At 40.0% G+C, this 14883-nt stretch overlaps 1 protein-coding gene across 6 annotated transcripts in view; it reads right to left on the bottom strand.

Moving 5' to 3' along the window:
- stxbp5l (syntaxin binding protein 5L) overlaps positions 1-14883 on the bottom strand; it is a 159543-nt gene that overhangs the window by 5281 nt on the left and 139379 nt on the right. For 2 of the 6 annotated variants that reach the window (XM_044365755.1, XM_044365757.1), the window contains 4 exons: positions 14263-14442; positions 4252-4353; positions 2756-2995; positions 341-704 (listed from right to left, as the gene is read on the bottom strand). In XM_044365755.1, the coding sequence (XP_044221690.1) occupies positions 341-704; positions 2756-2995; positions 4252-4353; positions 14263-14442 (886 nt within the window). The remainder of the gene's footprint in view (positions 1-340; positions 705-2755; positions 2996-4251; positions 4354-14262; positions 14443-14883) is intronic. The other 4 variants (XM_044365756.1, XM_044365758.1, XM_044365759.1 and 1 more) reach the window with 2 other exon arrangements.

The following is a 14883-nucleotide window of genomic DNA, read 5'->3' as shown; positions in this document are numbered from 1 at the left end:
AATAGGAAGCACTTTATGAGATACCTCAGACAGGCACTCTAGACGCAAAGCATCAATATTGCACTCAACCAAATCTGATTAATTGTGAATAATAATAATCTCTATTATTATACAATTGATTGTGCTGCCTGGTCTTTTTTTTAAAAACTCATGAAGCAGAAAAATATTCATTACCACAGAAAGACATTCATTCAAATACACATATGTCACTTTAGGTAAAAATCTTAAGCTTAAACAGACATCTGATAAGACAGATCAATGTAAGACAGATGTACAAGTAGTAGTTTATCATAAGATTTGAAAACACATCATTCGATGTGATGAGTGCCTGAGGTCATACCTGAGCGTCATGACGTGTCCGTTAGCACAGAAGCAGGCCAGGCACACGCTGTTACAAACAGATACCACGTCGGCTCGCAGTACAAAGGATGATTCGGTGATGTTGTGGACAAAGAGGCAAGACTGCGAGGGCATCAAGAATACTTTGGCCTGTCTCTCAGAGCACACTACAGCCAGATGTCCCTCTCCGCAGGCATCCTGGGAGGATGATGGTGAAAAATTTACCAGCTTGCGCCTCCGTGGTCGATCAGGGTCCTCGGGGGCGTTGAGGTCTCTCCAAACCTCATAGGGGCTTTGAATGTGTGCTCCCATGCAGTCCAAGAAGCCAAAGCGCAACACGGAGCCTTTCAGCATCAAGACCATTCCTGGGGTTGTTTGGTAAAGTCAAGAGAGGGAAGAGGGAAAGACATGAAGTCTAAAACTTTCAAGCAGCACAACACCTTACCATGAGCAAAGAGATGTCAAAATTAGTGCTAATTAAAAGAAGTCAAAGCATCTAACAGAAGTTTTGCTTTTGGTCAAATAGACCTTCGTCAGAGCGTAATGCATATGAGATTAACCGAACTGTTTGAATGGTTCACATATTCACATGACAGAGCCTTGTATAACCTATTATCTACTGTTGGGTACTAAGTGATCATTACTTACATATACACTGAAGTTTGCTGACATTTTGCCCAGAGACAACATTTACTCTGTAAGAAATGAGCCATTATCTACAGGAAACTCACAAGAGAACTTTGAGAACACAGCAACAACAATACTTGCTTTATGTTTGCCTGGTTTTTCCTTGGCACTAAATCTGTGACCTTTCAGTAATAAGCTTGCTTCTTGTACATTCAGTCTCAAGAGAAAAACAGCAGCTTCAAAGATCCTGGATTTTTGAGTCTATTGATGTTTTTACTCTGAGTAGGAAACCTTTTTTTTCTCACACAGCAGGGTTTCTGAACTGGTAATGCAAGTCTGAATGGCTCCGTTTTGTTAAGTCAACACAATTGGGTTGCAAAATCTATGCTTGTACTTGAGTAAATAAGGAAGCCAATGCAGATTTGTGCATGACAATGCCAATCAAAGTTCTCCATGACAATAAATGCCTGTGATATTGAAACAAACGAGGTTATGGAAGCCCCGAAGTATGAGTGGGACCAGGGGAGAGTTGGGCTTCCAAATGCAGTTGCCCTCAGTTCAACAGAGTGTTTTAGCATTCAGCTCATTCGCTTTGGTTTTCCAGATTGCAACTTTACTGTTCTGGTTCAGTTTCACCACTCTCAGAATGTCATTCCCAGATAGAAAGCTCTGATAAACCCACTGTAGACTACCTGCCTAGTGCCAAATGGCAGACAGACAAAGTAGGTGACTAGCTGGTGAACAAAGTGAAGCACTGAGCAGCTATTTTCCACATGGGCTAGAAGAAGAGTGAATATTGGACTCACTTTGACTGTAAATGAATGATAATGTTGCTCCGTGTCTGCTGCCTTCCAGGTTGCCAAAATTCAATTAATGCAGGTTTGGTAATGTTAGGTTTGTTTCAGTGGGTAACTCTTGAACCTATTAATGTATCAAATGTAGTAAGAACTTTTGTCATATGTGAAAAACTTAAATATGGGTAGTAGTTTGGTACTAGTTTGGATATTTTCTGCTGGTGAAACAGATCACCATTTTGAGTTAGGCTAGCCATTTAAAGAGGCTCCATTACAGTATACTCCAAATCCCAGTGTGCAAGTTTCATGACAATTGTTTAAAAAGAGAAATGGGAAACATAGAGTACTATTTTTGTGTGTGTCAGGTCCATTTGTCATGAAGAACATTCAAACACTGAAAACCCACATTAGGCCTTTTCTCTGTCATGTGGGGCATAAAACCTATTTATCACAGCTTCACAGCTACAGGTGAGCAGAGCATTTTCAGTAAAAAGGATGTACTCTGAAGCGAGACTGCACTACAGTTGAATAGGTTTTGTCTCTCTTGTAGTACTGGGTGAATAGTTTCAAAATGCCAGTAAGATTAAAATAAGAGAAACTTGTCATATGATATTAAGATTTCATTCAGTGGTTCTTAATGACTTTTTATTTGGTACAAGTCTTTGTATTGATTCTGGTGTTTACAAAGCTGAAAGAAGTTTAAAGCCCTAGAATAGATTTAAATGGGGTTTTAGGATGTAGAGTTGACTTTCCATTAGAACTTCACTTCTAGTTCACTACATCTTATTTTTAGTTTTCTGTTTTGATACCAAAGTAATTACCAAGATCTGGGAACACAGCGACACAACTACAACTACGTATCAAGCTGTCAGGCAGGTTGTAAATGTATCTAAACCACTTTATTTTGAATTGAAACCAAAAGTGAGCACACCAGAAATGTTGGTAATAAGCAAACCAGAAGAACTGTAATGAAACCCTGTCTCACTGGGACTTACCACTGGGGCCAATGGTGACAGATTCCTCCATCCTCTCCTCCTGGTTGGTGGGAATGGACATTGGGATGAGTAGGACCACGCCTAGACTGGTGCCTACCCACAGACACGGGGTGGGCAGGGCGTCACTCTTTCGCCCATAGGACTCTCCGAACTGCAGTGTGGTGATTGCCTCTTTGGTGTCCCGATCGATGCTGGACACACTGGAACTGCGCGAGCGGCTGAAGGAGTTTTCACGACTCTCTGCAGCAGCAGCCGCCACCACCAACAGAAGCATGGCACATACAGAAACAATGCGACAGGAGAGAGACGTGAAGCAATTAAGAAGGGAGGGCAAGAGAGAAAAACAGAAAGAGGAAGGTAGAGTCGGAGGGAGGAAAATTTTTGGCAACAACGAAAGAGTGGAAGAAGTGAGCAGCAAAGTGGTGGACAAAGAAGAAAGAAGGGTGGTATGGGAGGACGAGAAGTTCAACAGAAAAAAAGTATACAGTAAGGAGAGAGTGAAGGAGCGCAGAAGACAAATATTCTAAAAGGTCAAACATGTTTTTTTCAGTAGATTGTATGTAATATATAACACTGAAACAAATAGGAAAATGCCATTGAAAAGAAGTGATACACTGAGAAGCAAAGTGATCAGTCATTGTAAAGGGACAGCTGGACAGACACATATTTCAACACCAAACCCCATGTGTACACACACACGCACACGCACACACACTCACACACACACACACACACACTCACTCACTCTTTCTTCTGTCTTTGTTTATAGAGAAAAGACTGATTTTTATTCACTTACGAGTTCTATTCAGCAACCTGGTGACACACTCAGATAATGCATATCTCTCTCTCTCACACACACACACACACACACCCACGCACACACACACAACAATGCACGCACACTGACAGTTGCACCAAATCTAGAAACCACTTGAACTGGTTTTGAGTGCTACCCATTCAGGTCCTCCATTGTGTACTTAAAGCGTCCATCATAAAAGTATTTCTGTATTGCTGCATTTCTGAATTATTTAGAGCCAGGCAATGTGCAGCACTGCATTCCCAGCCTAATGTTACACAAAGTGCAGACTTTATGTAACAACAGCTACAGATGGGCGCAAAGCCTTTTGGGCACATATCAGGCTAAAATTGAATTATACTTCCACAGATGTTTGATTTTGCGATTCACAGGAATATTTCTAGGCATTAAGAGAAAATAAACAGGCCACATAAGACATTCTGCTACTGATGGGGACTTGGGGGATATACTGTACTGTGTGCTGTATTCTAAAATGTATGCTGCCTGCAAAACATACACTATGCACTGCTAGAAAGACGGCATCACCCCACTCCTACTCCTCAGGACAAGCACTTCTAGGCATGTTTTAGATGAAACAGGGCTACATGACGGACTGACATACTGAGTGACGGACGGACGGACGGACGTATATTAATCAGCAGGACAGCAGTTGATGGGTTTGTGGCCGAAGCCCCCTTACCTCTCTCGCTCCAGCAGTAGGGTGTGGTGGTGTGGTGCTCGTCGTGGGAGTACATAGTGACTCCGTGTAACTGCTGAAGCATTGCCCTCCTGGATGCATAACCTACTCATCCCCCACAACATGAACCCCATAGGACAAACCACATGCCCCCACCCAGTGCCCCAAAGACCACACACACATTCACGCACAGAAAAATGAGTGTAGCCATCCAGCCAAAAAAAACAGACAAGACGGACAGATGAACAGCAGTACCGGAGAACGACAAAAAGGGGAAGAAAGAAAGATGCAACTGAGTGTGGAGAGATTGCTTCAAATATATATAGAGACAGAAATAGAGAGTGCGACTGAAAATTAGGAAGCCTGTCTATGTTTCTAGTGGCCACACAACCTCTACCAGCATATCTGACCTCTCTCAAAACCTCTTTTCAGCACCATCTGCTCGATCAAACACTGTTGGCAAGAGCACTATGTTTCCACGCTTTTAATGTTATCAATAACTCTGGTATAGACTTGTGTGGTCGACTCAAAGCTTCTGTACAAGACTGTTGCATGACAACAAAAATTTTGTACAAAGAGTTTTCGACTAGATCTCATTTTGCAAACTTTTTCCGCAAAACTGATGCCAAGAGTAAATACAGAGCCAATTAAATACAAATCTGACATGAAATCTGCACAAAAGGTGCTAATAAGCTGCTTGTTTTGTTTCTTGTTTACCACACTATTGAACCAGCATCAAGCTATTTAGATATTCTTGGTCAAAATTCTGCTACTGGCAGCCACAAAGACAAAATAGCCTTTTGCTGTGAGTCTGGGTAGCAGCAGCTCGGTTTTGCCATGTGTCGCTGGGGTGTGCTTACGCTGTGTGACAGAGCCTGTGGGGTGCTGGCTAATGAAAGTCAGGCACAGTGGTACTCTGACAGGACACAGGGACCCCTGGGGGGCCCTTACAGGGAGCTAGAGGCAGGCGAGGCAGTGTCAGGAAGGTGATAAGGAAGGCAGACAATCTGAAGTGGTAAGACAGACAAATTAGCAGATTTATACATATACACCCTCAGACACACAGCAGAGAGACAAGAACAGACACCTTGAGACTACGCTTTAGTCCTTGCTTTCATTTCTATTTATCAGTTTCGATTAAATACCAATTAACACGTATAGATAGGTGTATCAGATATGTTTTCAAGGATTTGTGCTTTTGATTGGAAACTAATACTTATTTCACCTCAAAATATGACACCTTAACAATTAGGTAAGCTTCATTTATTCATTGAGATCAAGATCACTTGTGCAAGAGACCTGAGAACAGATTACATGTACATAAGATCACAATAAGACAGTTCATTCACATCACAATCACAAAACAATCATCATACACACAGACATCACAAACATTAAGAAAATATCAGTAAGTAAAACCTTGAAGTCTCTCAAGCTGTATTGCAGTCCATTACCAGTAACCAGTCTTTCCCAGTGCAGATAAGTTAGTTAATTATTGTAGAGATCCAACAGGAATGTCTCATAACACAGAGCAAAATAATAGCAGACCTACTGCTGCACCATTTGGTTTTTAATCTTGCAGTCAACCATGGATGTAGGTGTGTGTGGGTGTGGACTCGACTGTCTTTTGAAAGCCTGTTCAGCATCTAGACAGGTAGTCACTGAGTCACCTCAGCTCTGTGCTATAATGCGGTGAAATATATTTTAGTACTGCCTTTTTTACTAGTGAAATGTGTATATTATGAGATACACATGCTACACACTCTCTATCTAATGGATTCTCCTGAAACAACCACTGCCAATTTTGTGACCACATCCACATGCAAATCTAATCATATCAATTCAAGTGGAATTGTATCTTGAATATTTAATAGGTGTGCTGCCTATCCAAGATGGGAGGTATAGAAAAAACTGTACATTGAGCCTAGCGTCCCCTGCCATTTCCCTCCTCTGTCTCCTTGCCTGGCATACAGGCCTCATTAACATCAGCCTTATCTCCAGCACCGCTTGTTGACCTTTAATTATTCCAGTGATCCTGCTGGCTCTTCACTGTGGTAAGCCAGTGTGACTGATAAACAACTGTGCAAAAGGTAGGCAACAGGTAGAGAATACGCAACAGTCTGCAAAGAAAAGCAACTATTTACATGTAATAAACACTCATTACAACCACTGCAGACTTTGGATATTCTTGATTTATAGGGTGTGAGCACAGAAGTGCCAGGACCTGGCATTTTTCTTTTTGTAAAGATTATTATTATTCCCCTATGCCATTGCATTTTTGAGGGGCTTAGGATGCTCGAAGACTTACAAAAATTTGCACACATGTCAGATCTGGCGAAAAGTTCTATAATGATTGGGCTTGGGTGTGGCCAGGGAGCTCCATAGCACCCCCAAATGCATGGCCATGTTGGGATAAAGTTGCTTTGATGTTCATGAAATTTGGTGGGATCATTGCTCTCATCATTCTGGACATAATGTATATTTTTTTAAATTTTAAAACAGGAAGTCAGCCATTTTGGATTTCGTGTGTCAATTTTCATTTTTACAAACACACATTTGAGGTCTTTAGGATGCGAAAAAACTCACAAAACTTTGCACCCATGTTTGAACTAGTAAGTATTTTGATTTGATATCGCAATTGGGCTCAGGTGTGGCATGTCGGCTCTATAGCGCCCCTTAATTACTTTTAGCATTTTTGAGGTGCTAAGGGTGCTTGAAAACTCATGAAACTTTACACATGCATCAGAAGTGGCGAAACCTGATATCTGATATGGGTCTTGGGCTAGGGTGTGGCAAAATGGCTTGAGGGCGCCCCCTAGAAAATTTTGATGCCAAAGCAACCACCTTTAAATTTGACGTAGATATACGAAATTTGGTAGGCAGATATAACATCTCCTAAGTCCAAAAGGAAGTCAGCCATTTTGAATTTACTGTACAATTTTTTCACAAAGTGAAGCCATTTACAGGCATTGTACTTCAACTAACTTTTCCCAGAGAATTAACCTGAGCAACTTCAAATTTGGTAGGTGACATCTTAAGACCTTTGCAATGTTAAATTGCAAAGCATTTGAGTTTTTGTGGAACGCCCTTGATGTGGCATGCTGATCTATTTTTGCCAAAAACATGAAACAAGAAGTTGTTGTAACTCAACCTTACATTGTCCAATCTGCCCCAAATTTCTCATGATTGATAAGAGTCAAGGCCTGAACACATCTACATGTCAACATTGTGTCATAGTCATAGTGCCGTCTATTGAAAATAGGAAGTCAGCCTTATCTGACACATATCATCCGATTTACATGAATTTACATGAAACGTATATGGGGCGGCTGTGGCTCAGGAGGTAGAGCAGGTTGTCCACTAATTGGAAGATATGCGGTTCGATTCCTGGCTCCTCCCGTCAGCATGTCAAAGTGTCCTTGAGCAAGATACTGAACCGCAAATTGCTCCCAATGACTATACAAGCACTCACATTGGTGTGTGAGAATGCATTAGATTTCCCACACATTCATACACTGATGGTACTGATGACTCCAATGTAAGGTAGCCATCAGCATATGAATGTGTGTGTGAATGGGTGAATGTGGGCATGCAATGTAAAGCAGTTTGAGTGGTTGGAAGACCGGAGAGGTGCTATATAAGTGCAGTCCATTTACCATACCTACATACAGCAATATGATGTATAATTAGTCGGTGCCACATAGTGGATAGAGGAAGTGATAGTTATCTCCTATAAGCAATGTCCAATATTCATGAAAATGTATATCCATATCAGTTGCCCTCTAGTTAATGTATATCTGCATTAATATTTCGCTATATATGTAGTACGGCCTACGGGCAACAGGAAGTGAAGCCTAAATGACACATAGTTAATCAATTGTATACACAATTTCCAATATGTCATCTCTAGTGCAACATACTGCACATAGGAAATAATAATTTACCCATTCACACAGTGTCTGATAATCCTGATAATTCAGAGCCGTGTCAACCCACCGATAGTAGCGTTACCACGGCTGCCGCTCCCACCAATGCATGCGAGATGCAAGAGCCCATTCAATGCTACTTGCAGATGTATGCACTTTGTCAGATGTACATGTGACTTTCTGGTTAAAAAATACACAAAAACTTGACTACAGCAGTGGTTTGAATCTAAATTGAGGGATCAACAAAGAGAAAGGGGAGTTGCAATGTGAAAATATTGAACTATAATAGAATACTTCTAAGCCAGCTTAAAAAGCTGTTGAGTTGTCAAATGACATTACAGCAACAAAATGAAATACACTGGTTACCTACATATAGGCTATCATATCAGTATGCACAGCTATGGTTTCTAAGCATATGTTACTACAATATGTGTCATAAAGGACAGAATGGTCTTATTTTTGATCAATGCACACACAGAATAATCTGCAGTCAATCTGTTTGTCTGTTCACAAGTAAATCCATCAGTATCATACAATATCTTTCATATTATTTAAAAGCCCGGCAAGTGGTGCATGGAGGGTAGAATATTCAGTAAACCCCGCAGTGTGGTAGTGTTGGAAGCATGAATTTGCCCAGAAAACTTCACTGCAAGCTGCCTATTAGATTATACAACATCATGTGTGGCAAAATGACATTTTGGTCCGAGTGTGGCCCAGGAGGGAAACTGGTGGTGTGCCCAGACTGGAAAAGATTTATCCATTGACATCCAAATGAATAAGCAGAGACAGGCATCAAAAATATGAACAGCAAAAGATGTCTTTGAAACACAGGGGGATGTTTTTTTAGGACAAATAAAATATCATGGAAAATCTGCATTTGATTGTGTATTGACAGAGAAACCATTAATAGTTATTCTTTTAGCTACCCCAGAATAGGGGTGGATGATTCACGTAAGAATTGTGATTCTTCTGTGATTCTGAATCAATTCAAAAATGCCAAAAATCATTTTTTTCAATGTTAGTTAACCTAAAAAGGTTTCATGTTAAATCACTCAAGTAGTCTGTCATCAGTTTTTTATGGCTATTTGCATTAAATCAACTGTGGAGAGGAACGATTTCTCTTTTTGTCTGTATCAGTTTGGTTGATAATGCAGCTGTAGCCCAGGCAATGGCTTTAATAAAACATTCAGCTTATGCTGTTATGTTATGAAAAACTGCTTCCTTCTCAGCTCCAGGTCACTGTTGTATAATGAGGTCGATGAAGACGGCAACGTGAATCTAATTGCAGAATTGGTGCCGACTGTGACACAACGAACAGCACTGCACTTGTCTTATCAGTTATTTTGCATCTGCATGTATGTTAAAACCTTCTAACATGTTCTGCCGGACATTATGCAGCAATACCAACATTTAAGTAACTATAGTATATTCAATTTGGTGTCCTACTGGAAATAAGTTTTAATAAATATATACTGTATTTAGCCATGCATTTCTTAATTGTGTATCATATACATCTGCATTAAGTATGGTGATATCAACCTATATTGTGTATTGTATGTTTGCTCACAAAATACAACAAAATGTGTGGTGACCTTAAAAATCTTAACACCTATGTAGGGTTTATATATCTTTGATGCAGATGTTAAGAGAATTTGATTTAAGAACATTCTCTTTATACTGCCAACATCTGAAACTTGTTTGTTACTTTTTGTCAGATATTGTTACAGGGTGGCTAACTGTGACATTTTGGGAACTGTCACAGTGTTGAGTCTCCTATGGAGAGATTAGCCTGTTGTGACCTGACCGAGGCTTTGTGTTAATCTGACAGAGCCCTAACTAAAAGCACGTACAGACTGGACCATGAGTGAGTGGTGTGCACAGCCAGAGCTTTCCACCTCAGTGGTCATGACTTTATAGATGATGCTTCAGCACAATATGAAAGCAATGCAATGCTGGAGGTGCATCAGTTCTGTAAATCAGCAAAATTATGTTGTCAACAGCGGTGTTATAATAAGACGATCATGAAGTCTTTGAAGTGCATGGAAATTTGCCCACAGACTATGCGTATGTATGGCAATCTGCTGCTGAAGATACTGTGTTAACTAACTGTTAACTATTTTACACTTAAAATTAGAGCACTGCAGAGCTTAACAGCTTTTCTGCCTCCAGGGCCAATCATCATGTCTGTCAGTTTTTATGGATCACCCACTTCCTAAACCTGCACTTGGGCCAGCATCTGTACTCACCTTCATTTCCACCACTCTCAGAAAATCATCCAGCTGCGAATCATTGTAAGGACTGAAAGTGCAGCTGAATCCAGTTCACAATGCAAGCGCACAGAAGACAATTAAAATATCCAACATGACAAGAGAATGCCAGTCCTGTTAAGATGAGAGCTAGTTTAGATCTAGTTTATTCTAAACCATTGGATACCCTCCATTGGTGTTGTTCTTAGCGTCTTTAGGCAGGGTAGTGGGAGACTAAGTGCAAGAGTTCATACAAACCCTGCAACGCAATACTGATGTACAATCCTGACGAAAGCCTTTTTTCTTTGTGAGTTCAGAAGTCATCGTCTCAAAATTACACTGCTTGGAGTGTTGTTTTAAGTCCTCACTTGAGAGCACATAATTTTATCTGCACTTGGGTTTTTGCTGTCAAAGAGCAGAGGCAAAATATGCCAAGCAGCAAGCCTAAAACATGAACTATTTCTGCTTTAAATTAGTGTAGCGATAATATAGAAATGAATGAAAGCACTGAAATAAATGCATTGCACACACAGACATGGAAACATATTTACACACTGACAAACACACACTTTCACTTTCTGTTCACACACAAAGCCGTTCACACACACACACATTTCCAAACTGAATATGGGGATATGAAGCCTGCTGGGTCAATCCATTTTTAGATGGTACAGGTCAAAGTCAGGGTGTGAGTTCAAATGGAAGAAAATAAATGTCATCCTCAGCGTTTCCCCTATCATTGCCTTGGAGAGGTGGCCTGCCCCTCCAACAGGACCCTGTAAGTGCAATAAAAGCTTTGCCAGTAAAAAGTCAACAGGAGTAATTTATTAATGTAATCTGTGCAAAAGATGGACAGATGACGACCCCAAATGTCTGAAATTCAGGCCAAAACAGCGAGTATTAGTCTTCCATTAAGGCGGAAAGTAGCGAGTGTGCAGTTGAGAGAGACAGAGAGACAGAGAGAGAGAGAGAGAGAGAGAGACAGAGAGAGAGAGAGAGAGAGAGAGAGAGAGAGAGAGATAGTTTGTGTGTATGTGACGGTGAGGCTGGTGACCAGAGCAGTATAGCTGTGAACATAGCAGTGCAGTGTGTGTACAGTTCAGGCTATTTGTTGTTTGTCTTGCTTTCCACCTGCTGATTAAAGTGAAGGGGGGGTTAGCCCCAAAGTTAGCAACAATGGGTTAGCCTAACCTCACCAGGCTGACTTAAAGTGGACTGACCTTTAAGGTATTCTAATTATAGTGACAATATCAGCCGCTCCTAAACAGAGAACGGAGAAATGTCTGGCTGCTGACTCTCTCCCACTAAAACACTGATCTTTGTCGATGAAAATGTCAAAATGCCAGAGTGCAAATCAAGCTTGAACGGATATCTATATCTTGTACTTCTCTTCTATTTCTTTTATTTGTGTGCGTACTGTAAAAGGTTGTTTGAAAAATGTGCGTGTTCCGGTCATTGCAAAATAAAATGTATACTCAAAAACATAAACTAAATTAAAACACATAATGAACACTGCACAGGATGTGTCTGTGCTTCCCTAATGTTTAAGTAATCATTTTAAGTAGTAAATATTTATAAATCCTTGAGTTCATTCAAAAAACATCCTATATCTTTTCAAGTTGATCACACTGTGTGTTTCAGAATCATAAAAATGAAATGAATGCTTCACTTGGCTCTAAGTTGTCTGAAAGTCTGGAAGTGTGGCCACACTACATAAATTTCATGTGTGCTCTTTGCTTCAGTTACCCAGTCTTTTAAGAGCAAAAAATACAGAATCCATTTATGAGAAAAGAAAAAAATATGAGAGAAGAAAAGGCATAAAATCTTAACAATACTACGACTGGTTGGGAAAAAACACTGTCAGACTCATTACTATCACATCATTCTTCGATTCAAGGAAGAAAAAGAACAAGAAAGAAAGGCACTGGAGAAGTACAAATGAATTGGTTAAAACAATCAATATTCTACCAACCTTCAGGCTCGTGACATGGTCAACACAAGCAACAGTATTAAGGGACACAATGCAAGGGCCTTTTCTTGCATTCTGGTAAAGCATAACCTGTAGTCCAAATGTTGTAAGGTGATGCTAATGCAAGCTGCAGAAATATATGTTTAAGGTAGCAGAGTGCAAAGTAATAACACATGAGGAAGTAGTAGCAGTTGCTGTAATGAACACTAATGATATTGATCATGTTCATCTGGTAAGTAACTGACCCCTGTTGGCTGATAAGCAGTTACCTCAGTATGTAATCATGTCTGCTGAAATTACGTCCATATTCAGCTAATTTATAGTAGCTTTTAACGTTTTAGAGGAAATCAACAAAATGATGAAATGTGTATTTATCAAAGGGTCTGCAAACTGTCAATATCTTTGATTAATTACCTTACATTATCTGCTGCTGGAGCCGGTGGTACCAGCTGTTTGTAAGTTCAAACTTAGCCTAGTTAAAACGAAAGCAGGGCTGCCAAGTTTTGATTTCAGCTTAGTGTGGGGGGCAGGAGGATTTTTGTAGTACTTATTTTTGTTGAGCATTATTGTTCGTTGTAAATTGACCTTTCTCTGGTCTTTCGCAACACCTTGACTTTTCAAGTCAAGACTTTTTCTTTTCTTTTGTGTTTGTTGGGTAGCATTTTTGATATACACTCCAGACATCCCAAGCAAACTTGGAAAGATACATAATTGGCGGAGGGGTCTTCCCCCAGACAAAAAAAAAAGTTAAAACAAAATTCCTGCATTTCTACACCACCTATAAAGTCAAGAAACAGCCATCTGTACTATAGATTAATTAGACTGAGGGTGCTACGAAAACCAAGAATGCATCAAGAACAGCATATTAGTTTCAGAGCAACAGTGACACAGAGCGTGTCTGTCTGTGCACTGTCAGTGTCCTCTTTTCGCGCTGTAATGTTATCAGTTATGAATTTGTTTTTCACTCTGTGACAAAATGGATGTGTGGTGTGAGAACGTGTGAAAAGTGTCAATTGCGTGAGTCTCACAGTCGATGCGTGAGACTTGGCAGCCCTGTGTAAGTGTTTATAAAATAGAGATTTCTGTACAACTAAATTAAAATAGGTTGCAGCAGACAACCTAGTACTTATATATACATTAGTTATAACTTAACATTTATACCTAGTAACAGCCAGGTGCAAGTGTTATATAGCTAACTTAACTAGCTAACTGACAGAATAACGCTAGGATTAACTTGCTAATACATGAACCATTTAGATTGATGAGTAGAATATGGATTATGGTCTACATATCTGACCAAACACTTGACTAAAATGCTGTTTAATAATTGGAAGATTTTAGGTTAGCATGCATACTACTAACTGTCCATATATGCATATACAGTATGTAAATCAAGCGAAAGTATAACTATGTTTACAAAGGATTGGCAGGTACGTTTAAAATAATATCTCCCTTAAACTGTTATTTTTGGCAGTTTTTACAACTTGTGATGCTACAATGACTTCCTGTTGACATAGCTGATTGCTTTTGATTGGAGGTTGGTATAAATATTTCCTGGCAACAGATTAACACATTACAAAAGTCTTTGTTAGCTAAGACATTTCTTAAGTTAGTGAATCATTACTTTGAAATGAGATAGTACTTACAAAGAAGTTAACATAGACTTCATATACAAACCTATTAATTGATTCATGAATAGCATATGCAACAAATTGATAATTTAGGTTTTTATGCTGCAAACTTGCATTAGCATAAGATTTATGTATCAGGCTTTAATCCACTTACCCCAGGGTGAGAGGATCGCATGCACTTGTTACGAGGGAGGGTATGTTATAGAGGTTTAGGGATGGGAGTTGGGAAGACAAGCACACACCTTCAGTGTGGGACACAGGCAAAGAGATCTCCATGCAAGCAGCAGACTGGGCCTTGCGGAAGGGCGGTCGGCCAGGGCCTCTGCGGGTAAGCCGTGACCCCTCCGGACCCATCGGGATGCGAGGCTTCCCCGCCGAGCAGGGCTGGGAGGTGGGGCTAGTGCAATGTCCATTGACATGATCTGTAACAACGGCAAAGCATTAGCAAACAATACAAAGAGGAAAATAATGAAACTTTCTATCATATTCTATCCCACTGTCTCAATATCCATCTGCATAAATAATTTAGTATAGTAATGAGCAGTGACATCTGCACAGAAATCTGCCTAATGAGGGTATAGAATTTCACTTATATTTAATGCCATGTTTTTAAGGAAATAGCTGCAGTTTTCTCATCTTATTGGGAGATTTTGCTATAAAAAAATAAAGACTTAAAGGACCAGTGTGTAAGATTTTGTGGCATCTAGCAGAACGGACTTGGCAGAAATTAAATATAATATTTTTAAGTATGTTTTAATTAGTGTATATTCCCATGAAAATGAGAATCATTGTGTTTTCGATACCTAGGAATGAGCCCTTTATATCTACACAGGGAGCAGGTCCCCTTCCAAGGAGCCCGCCAT

Source organism: Thunnus albacares, chromosome 11 (genome assembly GCF_914725855.1).
Source record: "Thunnus albacares chromosome 11, fThuAlb1.1, whole genome shotgun sequence".
NCBI classification, from domain to species: Eukaryota; Metazoa; Chordata; class Actinopteri; order Scombriformes; family Scombridae; genus Thunnus; species Thunnus albacares.
Note: the sequence above shows the minus strand (reverse complement) of the source record. Positions and strands in the feature narration are given on the sequence as shown.